Source organism: Vicia villosa, linkage group LG6, assembly GCF_029867415.1.
Source record: "Vicia villosa cultivar HV-30 ecotype Madison, WI linkage group LG6, Vvil1.0, whole genome shotgun sequence".
Lineage (NCBI taxonomy): Eukaryota > Viridiplantae > Streptophyta > Magnoliopsida > Fabales > Fabaceae > Vicia > Vicia villosa.
In genome coordinates, this window is record NC_081185.1 from 135,039,977 (window position 1) to 135,052,253 (window position 12,277).

The 12,277-nt window shown below is 35.6% G+C and overlaps 1 protein-coding gene across 2 annotated transcripts; it reads right to left on the minus strand.

Annotated features, from left to right (window-relative positions):
- Positions 1-651: 651 nt before the first annotated feature.
- Positions 652-12,042, minus strand: LOC131610114 (uncharacterized). Of its 2 annotated transcripts, none has more exons than XM_058881985.1 (15): positions 11,884-12,042; positions 10,747-11,230; positions 10,221-10,464; positions 9,302-9,579; positions 7,452-8,219; positions 7,266-7,360; positions 7,047-7,109; positions 6,869-6,957; positions 6,714-6,779; positions 5,354-5,758; positions 3,823-3,897; positions 3,656-3,726; positions 3,489-3,546; positions 2,579-2,825; positions 652-2,357 (listed from the first exon to the last, which is right to left on the minus strand). In XM_058881985.1, the coding sequence occupies exons 2-15, from the start codon at positions 11,166-11,168 to the stop codon at positions 1,303-1,305; spliced, it is 3,936 nt and encodes a 1,311-aa protein (XP_058737968.1). In that variant the 5' UTR covers positions 11,169-11,230; positions 11,884-12,042; the 3' UTR covers positions 652-1,302. The 2 variants fall into 2 exon arrangements, with proteins under 2 accessions (XP_058737968.1, XP_058737969.1); XM_058881986.1 differs by having other exon boundaries at positions 7,266-7,357; positions 11,884-12,041.
- Positions 12,043-12,277: the final 235 nt, after the last annotated feature.

The following is a 12,277-nucleotide window of genomic DNA, read 5'->3' on the forward strand; positions in this document are numbered from 1 at the left end:
TAGAGAAAAAATTTAGTCTTTAATAATTCAATAAGGACATTCTTGAAACTAAAAAAAAAATAATTGAGGTTAAAATAGGGAAAATAATAAAATTATGATTAATGAATTTTCCCTCTCCTCCAAATCTCTCAAATTTGGAGGAGAGCAAAAAGTGAGTCTATGAGAAATTTTGCTCCCCATCTACTCTCAACCAAACGGACCCTTAAACCATGTGTACGGGTTTGAATACTCAGACTAGGAAAGTTCGAACTTTGAAAATATCATATCTTTGTTTTCAATTTGTTTTCTTTTTCATTAGAGGGTAAAAAAACTAAAGGCTTAGAGAAGATTTAACATGTCATCCCAAAAATTAAATCTGACACCCCCAATAATAGGTGTTATTACTTTTATATCCTTAAAAAAATTAAAATTATTTTTCGTGTTTATAAAAAATTTCAAGAAAATATTGGATTTTTTCTAAATTTCTGGAAATAAATATTGAATTTTTAAAAAAATACGAGAATTCAATTTTTATTAAAAAAATTACACTATCGAAAATTTGAAAATTTTCAATAAAATAGAACACTTTTCAAATTTTAACGGAAATTTTCAAGTCGTAAAAAAAAATTGAACAAATTCATGCCGAAAGTTTTAAAAAATTTACCGAAAATTTCCAAGTCATATAAAAAAAATGAACAAATTCATGCTGAAAATTTTAAAAAATTTACCGAAAATTTCGTTGTTGCCACCTCTCAAATTTGTTCGTTCAACTTGGAGGTGGCAAATTAAATCCTTCCCCTTACATGGTGGTGATTTCCAACTTCTATCCTATTTTCAGTTTTACTATCACCCTTTATCATTTCTCCTAAAGATTAGTGCACGAGTTCTCAGATAGAACACATACGGTTGGCTTCCTACGATGGCTTTATGATTTCCAATTCTTGAGCACAGTGAATAGCACAGATTGACTTCGTAATGTCGTAATTAGGATGATATAATTTACAAGCCATGAGAGAAAATAACAACACATTTATAAATTATTTGTAATGTATGTAACAGTTACAACCAATGGAGCTCTATTCTCATATGAACAATTGAGAACTACCTTTTTCTTCTTTTCTGTATTTCTTTAACTCTATGTTGGGCTTCTATATTTGGTACTGTAATGTAGATACTGACTGCCAAGTATATACAAAAATAATAATGATCATAACTAAGACTCTACTGGAGAGTAATGAATTGAATGAGCAGAATTCAACCGACACGGTGCGGTTTATAAACACCAAATAATGATAGGAATACATAATATCCTGGCATTCGTCTTCACAGAACCGTGAACAGATCGTCCATCGGTATGTCTAGGCCCACCGCATCATCATCATCTTCTAAGGGATCCACATCAATGTTTAACCAAGAATCCAGGTCTTTATCTGCACCAACTTCTATGGAGTCTAGTTCAGGCATGTTTGTTAAATCCAAGGGATCCTCAGTTTCAAAGGCAAAATCGATAGTTCTAGAACCATGAGGTACAGAGCCAACATTATTGTTATCACTGGAAACCAGTTGATCAGAGCCACAAGCCAATTGATGCTTAGAGTTAGTATTTTCCACCAACTTGTGAAGTGACCCTTCTGCAGAAGTAGAGAGTTGATCTGTCTTCGGTTTGCCCTTTGCTTTTGGTTTACGCCCATTCCTTGTGTTACTTGCAGAAGAACGACCGCCTCTTTTAACATAATTTCTCGTAGAAGTGTCCTTGTTCGTCCCTCTTTTACTCCTCTTTCCCTTTGTTCCACCCAAGAACGAATTACCAAGAGTTGCACTAGCACCAACATCCTCAAGTAGTACTTCTCCCTTCTTCCCTCCCAAAGAAGCACTAGCAAGTAGCACTTCTCCTTTATTCCCTCCCAAAGAAGCGCTAGCATCAACACCATCATCGTCAAATAGCACTTCTCCTTTCTTTCCTCCCAAAGAAGCACTCGCACCAACACCGTCAAGTAGCACTTCTCCTTTTTTCTCTCCCAAAGAAGCACTAGCACCAACACCGTCAAGTAGCACTTCTCCTTTTTTCTCTCCCAAAGAAGCACTAGCACCAACACCGTCAAGTAGCACTTCTCCTTTCTTCCCTCCCAGAGAAGCACTAGCACCAACATCATCAAGTAGAACTTTTCCTTTCTTCCCTCCCAAAGAATCACTAGCACCAACATTATCAAGTGGCACTTCTCCTTTCTTCCCTCTCAAATAAGTGCTAACACCAACACCATCAGGTAGCACTTTAGCTTTCTTCCCTCCGTTCAGTATTTGTCTAGTCCTGGCAAAGTCCAAGTTGGATGGATGGTTTGAATTTCCCAAGACATTTAGCTCCCTGGAAGGAAATGAACCTGCAAAAACCAAGGCCCAATAAATAACCAATAAGAAATAAAAAGGATCTATCCCCCTAAAGAAATAATATTTTAGAAGGCAGGAAAAGATATAAAGATGAACCAAAATTTGAATGCTTTAGGAAGAGAAATAAATTGATAAACATGACATCTCACTCACGTTATTTGAGTATCAAAGAAAATTCATCAAAAACAAATAAAACATGATGAAAACAGAAAACCTGGTGGTGCAAAATCTTGCATAGTGTTTTGAGCAAGTGGTCGGTTATCAGCAACAGTTGAAACAGTATAGTTGTCAAGAGCAGGAGTTGCAAATAGGACATCTTTAAACAGGGGATCCAAAAAGCAACTTTTCCTGGTTTCCTCAAATGCCCGGCATCTAGCAAGAGTCCTCTTCATGAAAGCCAAAGCAACTGGCCTTGAGGCCTTAGAAATTCCATATTTTGCTGCAATAGTTCCCCGAGTGGCCTATAATAATTAAAAAGGGTCATTTTTCAAATGCAAATCAGTTTAACTAAACTATCTCATGACCAAATCTGTCACAGCATAATTCTTAAAAGATTGGTCTAGAACAGAAGTCATACATCTAAAGGGAAGTTGAAAAGGAGAGAAAGAGCAAAGAATATAAATTCGAGGATAAAAAATGTGTAACTTCCCAATTAGTCCTCAACTCTGTAGAACACCCTCATACTGGTCCATGGCACTGAATAATTTAAAAAGACCCATGACTCTATTAACATGTCAAGTTGGAACCTATATATAAGCACTTACTATCAATAAAGTCTTTATATTACAAAGACCACCTACTATCAATTTGGTCACTATATTTAACCATTTACTATCAATTTAGTACTAGTATCGAAAAATTAATGAGTGAAATTTGATAGAGTCGTGGACCTTTTTGAAATAATCATAATCTCGAAGACTTATTTCAGAGTGTTCTATAGAATCAGAAATTAATTTGACGGTTTAATCTTTAAAAAATATTTTGAACTGCAACACCTTTCAATCAAACAAATAACATGTTTCAGATAATATGTCAAATAGCTGAATTCAATTGCCACATCTGCATTCTAAAACTAATTCAGCAAACAACAGGGAATAAGCACAAAAAATAAGTAGGCATATTACCAGCTTCTTCTTATATGCCAACTCAACAAGTTTGTCCATAGCAACTTGCTCAAGGGCTCTGCATATTAACAATACATATTAGCAATTAACGATGGTCAGCATGTGGACTTGTCAACAACAAAAAAACTAATGAAACAAGATAAACTATATATTGTCAAATATTATACCGCTGTTCCAATTCCCTGCCATCTTCTACTGCTTGAATAAGTTTCATAAATCCTTCTTTCTTTTTGATGAGCTAAAAAATTGGTCAAATACAGACAGTTTTGTAAATAATAAAACCAAGAATAACTTAAAACAAAACAGACAGTTTACTTCAGATAAGAATCAAAACCTGCTGGCAGCTTCCCTTTTGCAATTGAGTAATTTCTTGATCAATAGCTTCACAACCTCCATCAGCAAGCTCAGGCTTTTACAAGACAATCATATGGAGAACAGTTAGTAACAGAAGCATAGATAGAAAAATGAACCGAAAAATCATATTCAATACTCAATAAACTCATCAAACATAATGCAAGTCTGCATGCATATTAACATAAAAAGATAATATTCTGGCCAAGGAGTCGAGCACCAGTCATCATAAAAGATCGGAGAGGCATATTAATTAAAAAAACATGTTCTGTTTAAGGATGAAAAGGGAGGAGGGAAATGTTAAGTGCTTCCCCTCTAAAGTCTGGGTTCGTCCAATATTGGGAGGATTTGGAAGGAAGGAAATTATAATGTGTGTACAGACTAAAAGTCTGAAATGCCCTCAATTATGTTTAAAACCTTAAATTACACTCCAACAACCTCACCATTTCCATATAAAACCCTCTACCACCATCACCCTCGGACACTTTCCATCCCTGTTGCCACCCAACACACTACCGTTTCCCGCAACCATCATTTTTGCCATATTTATCTCTACCATGGTACCACTGCTACCACCTTGCACCTTTTATCATCACTATCACCGTCAAACACCCACCACCACCACTGGAGCCTATCAGCATCTCCACTGTAACTGGGTTAGGAATCCAGGAACTTAATTGAAAAGAACACTCATATATCCTCCCAAGTCCCAACACACTGGGCACCTTCCATTCCATTACCCAAGTGCCCAACAATCTCTGCTGCCACATAGCACATGCAATATCGCGTAACGCCCTTCACTAAAACCACTTCTTGGCACTCTCTGCCGCTACTACGCATCCTCTACCACCACTATCATCACTAGACACCCTCTTCCATTGCCATAGTCTTCCACCACTATCACCACTAGACACCCTCTTCCATTGCCATAGTCTTCCACCACCACCACTTAGCACCCTTGGTGACACCATGGGTGGATTTACACCCACTGCCACAACTTGGTGGAAATGGGTAGTTAAAATGTCTACTGTTAAACAAAGAGCACATCTAGGACACTCGCCCTTTCCTTAATCCAAATACTCTATATTCTATAACACACCTTCTCAACCCCCCTCCCCTCTCTCTCTCTCTCTCTTAAACCAAACATCATAACACATCCTATCATCTAAAAGTTGTTTCCAGCCTAACCATAGATTATGTGGGCAAACAATATATTGCTCTATTTTAATTTTCTGTTGAAGAATGAAGGAGGTATATTATAGAAGTTGAGATAAAAACAAACCCATGTCAAGGACTGGTAGTCAAAATGCTGAAGTTGTCAACTAGAGCTGAATGAATTGTTGCTATTTCTACAAGTCTAGTTACATGTATGCACAATGTGGGTAAACAAGATAAACAATAAAGCAAAAAAAAAAGGGGGGGGGGACAAAGAGGCAAGATAATTAAATTATACAGAAAAAATCCCATATATATAAACTACAGAATTTTCACATATCTACAAATTGGAAGCTTACCACTGGTTCTGGGAATATGCCGACAGTCTTTAGCTCCATTAAGAGTTTATCTTCCATAGACATTTCGTCACATGTAGAGGTAGCATTCCCATTACAGGAAACTGTGTCAGTGTAGAATCCAACAGGAGGGTCATCTCTTTCATGCAGAAAAGATATGTTTTCATCTTCAACAGTTTCTTCAATTTGATCATCAATGATCAAAGCTGTCAATACTCTCTGGTACAATGGTGGTAGTTTGTATTCTAAATCCATTTGACTGGACAGAAAGCTGCCATCGTGAGGTTGATTAACCATGTCAACCATTGAAGATAGCTCTTTTGAATCAGATTGATTTAAAATGTTTCTGCCTCTTTCTCCTTCAAGTGGATATTGCGAAAAAAGGTTGTTCGTAAGCACAACCACATCCTGAGAATTTGGATGAAAGTAATGTGTTAGAAAAAGACCAATAACTGATTAAAAATTTTACTCTGGATGCTACAGTGTTATAGCAATTTGAGAGCTGTGCCCCAGTTTTATATTCTAGTGGTTATTCATATTAAATCAGTTTTGTTGATGCACACACTATGTTTTACTTATACAAAAGGTTGAAGCACTAGCGTATTAATCTAAATCTATTGTTTGGATGGCCGGATAAGATAGATAAATATGATAAGGTATAGTACATTAGTCTATTATTTAATGAGTTGGTACATATGATAAATTAATTACCCCTACCTCTTACCATAACATGTTCCTCTTGTTCAAATTCTATTATTACAAGGTAAAGATTGCATTAGAAACCAGAAGAACAGAATTAAAAAAAAAAAAAATCTAATTTACTTTTATCTCTAATACAAAAAAGAGGATTAGAAGTATAATAAAATATGAAAATATTTAAAATAAAAAACTACTACAAATTAAAATAAACAGTAATAATATTTAAAAGATTAAATCAAAGTAATATATATACATTAACTTTGAGTAGAATTACTCCACTTAATAAGTCCTTAAAAACATTAAATTTCACAAATATAATTGTTGATTATTATCATATTAGTTATCAAGCAACGAAGTTTCATAGAAATTAAAATTTGTAGCTATATAATCTGCAAGTCAACATTTACTTGTATTTTAAAAAAGCTTTTATACATTCATTTGAATCCCCTACTCAATAAGAACAGTTAATTTGACGGTTGGATTGGAAAAATATATTTGTAGAGTCTTCTACTCATATGGTATTTGTAACACACATGCACCTCAAATGAAGAAAAAGCTAACTAAAATTGTTATTTCACTTATTTGAAGTAGAATATCCATTATTAGTGAAAAGGTGTCGAACTTGAAATAATTGCAAATATAAGATTTAAGCTTTAGGCATTACCGGGGCATCACTTTGAAGGCAAAGCATTTGAGATAAATATCTTTGATCATCCTCTATTGTTTTAACCTGGATCAAAGAATAACAAAAGGGGGGTAAGCAACAATTCAATTAAGAGTCACTTAAATTTTACAAACACAAATTGTCAGAACACACACCTGCTGCTTCAAGTGGTCTATGACTTCCAAGTTGACAGGAGCAAAATTAGGTTCCATTTGCTTCCAGAATAAACTAGAACAACCAGTATCTGCCAAGGACCAATATGCATATAAAATTTCTGCATACATTTAAACACACACACACCCAACTCAAAAATAACAAGGTTTAGTAACATACGGCTGGCATTGCTAGCAAAGTTGGCCGCAAATAATAGTTCCTCACAGTCATCACCTGATCTACCTGTCATTTTGGATTTTGTACAACATTATTGTTTGAATATGAGAAAACATCTTATATCATCTTGTTACTATAGAGTATCTTATTAAATAAGTATCATATGATAAACAATTCTTCTCTTTTAATGCAATGAGTAGTTACTCAAATGGATAGACGTACCTGCAATTTCCGGGGAACTACTAATTGATGGATGCCCAAGATGAGCAATAGCTTTACTATTGTGTGGCTTCTTCATACGAGGTCGCCTTGATCTACTGGAAAAACATAAACTTAGTCTAGTGGAAGAAATCCCTATTTAGCCATTATCAGGAGGAAAAAGAGAGCAATAAGTGAGAGAAACTATACCTTGCATTCTTTAGAGAAGAAGGTTTCGTATTTCGAGTTCGCTTTGTCAAGGATAAAATCTCAGACTTCTCTTCTGTTGATGAGATGTCATTCTTCAAAACTGAAAAGCCATTGTTGCCACTACACTGCCTACGCAGACCATCTCCAGTCTCTTCTCTGTTCAGCTTTAGTTCCTTTTTTGTCATTGACATGTAGGAACCTGTAATACAGGAATCATTTATGGCTCTTCCATCACCTTTGTTTCTGTCCAATTCTTTCTCTTTTAATTTATTTTCACCATTTTCCCTGGCGCCAAATTCTAAACTTTCAGATATTCTGGTCTGGATTGAATTGTCGTCATTTTTATTCCTAGTGCATTGCATGTTGTTGATAGCATCCTTGGATGTAAGTGGTCCACTAGTTGTAGTAGAATTCATTATAGTACCGCTAGAAGGGAAACAGCCTTCAAATGGCACAGGCATTTCATCACAATTGAAGACCGGCGGCGATACCCCATTTGCTCTTCGAGTGCGAGAACTTTTTTGAGGCCTCTGCCCAGCCCATTGGGCTAAACCGGACATAGACGATTCTACAGGAAAAGGACGCTTATGATTGATTGCCCCAACCAATGAATGAGGCTGGTTCACATTTGAAGGTTGCTCCCGGGCATCAAGTGTTTCAGAAGACGAGTTTCCAACTATCAAGTTATCAGTTTGAGGTGCCCTTGAAGCTTTGACTTTTGTATGTGGATAAATACCACCGGTATAATTTTTGCCATGGTCATCAAATCTAAAAAAGAGAAAATAAGATTACTCATAAAATTATATTAATAGGGTTTTATAAAAGAAATAAAGCTTGTTAGGCACTTCATAGATGCTTCATAAATACAACCGAGCAGATAAGTACTTGTTTCTTTTAAGTACACCCCATTCCCTATTTGTTCCATCCATTGAATCCTTAAACACCTTTTCTTGCTCATACTTGGCATACATGTGAAGCTGAACTAGCGGGCAGGGAAGCTAAGAAGCTTGCTATTACTGGCAATTATAGCCAAGTGAATCTTTTGCGATCATAATAGCCTCACTTAGCATCACCTCTAACTAGTAAATCATAAACGTGTGGAAGGTATAGAATTGTTACTATCATCACAAGGTAGGTAAACAGTTAAACACTAAACTTTCGGGAGACTCGTTCTTACAAAACATGCTTGTAAGGTGAGAATTGTCTTGCCCCTCTTATAAACATATGTTTAGGCCATATCTCATTCCAAGTGGGACTCTTCACAAATATCATTTCAGATATAGCCCTAGAATAAAAAAAGAACAAATCTTGTGTGCATTTCTTTCTGTGCTCTGTGTTGTTTTAACTTGAAATAATTAATTTATAATATTTTCAAATACATAATTTTTCTCAAAATTTGTTATAATGACAAAAAGTGTATTTTAAGTTAAGAACAACGCAAAAAGCACTTACGAGAAATGCACCAAAGTTTTGTCCAAAAAAATGCTCACGAATACTCAGTCGAGTAGTTTAAGTGACAAATTGATTGGTAACAAACTAAAGATTGATGTTAACTAATGTACACATATCACATCACAACAGTAGCTGAAATAGAACTGCGTGTCAGCCAACAATCTTTTCACCACATGAATTCTTAACACTACCCAATAAGGATATTTTTTATAAAGGAACCTAAAGATGCTCAAACACAACATTCCTAAATTAAGTATGAATAATTGATTTTTTACACACCAACATGTTTTCCAAATTGCAATTCATTTTTATGGCTGTTAGTTCACTTCTCAAACTTTAAGACTTGGCCATTTATAGAAAAAATCAGAAATCAAAGCAACTCATAAACTTGTGTTTACCTCAAACCTATGGCATCACAAGACTGCAGACCAGACTCATTAGCTTGCTTTAGATACATAACTCTTTTCGGCTCTCCTTCCCCATCAGTGGATCTGGCTGAGGCAGTGCCCATGGAATATTTTCTTTTCATTTTTCTATCCCATGTTTCTCCACTTACAGGTAACCTTTGAATCTTCTCTTGAACACCATCACAAACCTTACCAACATCCTTGATGTTGTCTTTATCCTTTCCAATTGTCAAAGGCTGTCTGCCAAAGCTATTGTTTAGCCCTTCCGCCTAGTATTCATCATCAAAAGATATAAAGTAAATATAGATTATATATTTTTAAAAAATAAAGTATTAACAAGGTCGAAAAAATACGTTGCTACTCAGAAAACAAAGGAACATAGCATGTTCAGTATTTAAGAGAGTAAAATCAAATCAATAATTAGTTATCTATGACTCTCTACATTGTGGTTCAATGAGTTACATCGGTAATCCAAAAATAATAGTTCCTCCAGATACCTCGCAAATTTAATGGCACTGGAAGTAAGATTAAAAATAACAACATATGATGGATATCCAACTTGGCCCAACAATTAAAATTTAAGTGTATTAAAATTAAAATAACACATACAGTTGCAAGCTGCAACTTGAAATCTTTCAATATCCCATTCAGATGATTTAGTGTGGGGCTATAGCTTCTAAATCTTCAGAGAAGCACATGTAACAGAAATCCAATATAGTTGCACCAGATTCAAGAGAGGATGTGTCATCAATATCATGCTCTTCCTTATCCAAGTTATTTCAAAGCACTATAATTTTATTTATTGTTCAATATTATTGGAATTCTATAACTGGCAATTAACATGGCATAAACCTACAGCTTTAATAAAGGAAATGCAACAATAATTTTAAAAGGCTAGCTAGCTACTAACCTGTATCTCAGCAGCTGATGTACCGATGTGCATGTTGGGAAGGATTTTCTTAGGCATATCCTCTGGTTTTTGATTTGCAAGCTCTGTAGTGCTCTGATGAGTCTGACTTCCCATGTTAGATAATTGGGACCCACTCATCCTTTCATTTGGTAACACCTCGCTCTGAAATTGCTTCTTTGAGTTTAAGGCCTCCCAATATTTGTTCAATTTGTGTACAGATTCATCCAACCTCTTTGATCCATCACTGAAAAAATAAAAGAGTGAAACCTTTATAACAGAATCATTACACAGGTGACAAACTGACAATAAATGAGAAAATTCTTGGCGACTCAAACGCCGCCTTTATTCCAAAAAACTGAGAAAAGTTTACTAAAATAGTAGTCATTCAATTACATTACATATGCTGAAAATGTAAGCTCTCAATAACGCGCTAATTGATTAGGAATTACATTAAATGAGAAGTAGGGTAAAGGCGGTATGATTTGATGACAGAATATAAGGTATTGCATAAAGTTCCACAAATTACCTAGCCCTGGCAGAAGCCTCCTGTAGACGTGCATTGAATCGTTTCAGTTCCTCCGGATCCGCTGGAATGCGAGACTTCGGATTACCAGTTCGATAAGCACAATCTTCAAGGGTGTTTCCATGAGAAATCCTCAGAGCCCGTTTTAAGTCATTTAAACTAGTAAACTTTGGACCTCCTGTGGTTATTGGATCCAACTTTAAATACTGGGCAAACGAATCCGAATCTCGTGAAGATGTAGAATTTCCCTGCAACATACTAGTATCAGAAACAGACATCCGACTGTCATTACCATCACAAAATCTTGCGGACCTATCCGAATCGACATTTCTCAAATTTCCCTGTTGTTCATTTGAGAAAGCCCCCTGGACAGCCAACTCATCTTGGCTAGCTGCGCTGGAACCAAATTTAGTCTTTGGCGCCATAATTCAACGTTAATTGAATCAGCGCGAATATTCTCTTAGCAACTCATGCACTAAGGGATATCCTGAAGACAATCCATTAAACATTAAACAGTAAACAAGTATGAATAGGTAAGTTACTTGAAACGTATATGCAATAAGTCAATAAGATAATAACAACACAAATCACAATCAATAAGTCAAAAAGAGACAGCGAATACTACACATTATCAAAGCCCTAGAAAATTTCAACAACCCTAACTCAAACTAATTTCACTTAAAAAAACACGCCATTGAAGGAAGCTCAGAAACCATAAAAACACATGGATTATACTTTAAATATACAATAAAATTGGGATAAACAGATAAACCACAACATCACGTCGTTAAGAGTAAACAACATCCACATAAAAGTCGAATTGCATCAACGAATAAAACGCACATTAGTGATAAATCAGATACAGCATTGAAGTTTCAAGAGTTAGAATTTCAAACCCTGGAAAACACGGAACGGCAATGCTATTCAACTGAAACAACGTGAAAATAAAACGTTTCGAAATCCAAAGCTACCATGATCAATAAGATAAGAAACATCAACCAAAAAAGTATAGAAAACTCGCAAAACTAGAATCGAATCCAAGAAAACTAGGGTTCAAGAAAAAGAATAACAATCGCGCCAACACATGGCGGCAAAACAGACACGGAGATAGATGGATGCGTGAAGGGGAGAGAGGAGTACCTGCATTGACCGGAGAAGAAGAAGGAACGGGATTTGCGGAGAGAGGACGAAGACGAAGACAGTGTGGAGTTGAGGACGAGAGAGGGAAAAAGGGTGGACCAGTAGGATATGACGAGAGTTTATATAGTAGGGCGCGAGATAGAGAAAAAGGGTTAACGTTATGTGGGCCCGCTACCTGATTTGGGTAAGGAGTGGTAGTTGGTTGACTCTGTCACTTTAGGTCATGGACTTGGAATTGATGTCTTCATTATAAAATTAGGCTTGATAATAATAATAATAATAAAAGTGTAATGGTTGATATGATGGATATGGATATCACTTTTATATTGATAATGTGGTAAAGTTTTTTTAATTTTGGGTATTTATTATTATTGTTTTTGCGGGAACTTTATGT

What these genes read in the sequence shown, in the direction of transcription:
- LOC131610114 (XM_058881985.1), bottom strand. Translation starts at nt 11,168, where the DNA reads ATGGCGCCAAAGACTAAATTTGGTTCCAGCGCAGCTAGCCAAGATGAG. An exon ending in TAGTTCCCCGGAAATTGCAG is followed by an intron (nt 7,110 to 7,265) that starts GTACGTCTATCC and finishes CCAAAATGACAG; the next exon opens with GTAGATCAGGTGATGACTGT. An exon ending in GGCAGGGAATTGGAACAGCG is followed by an intron (nt 3,547 to 3,655) that starts GTATAATATTTG and finishes GTTAATATGCAG; the next exon opens with AGCCCTTGAGCAAGTTGCTA.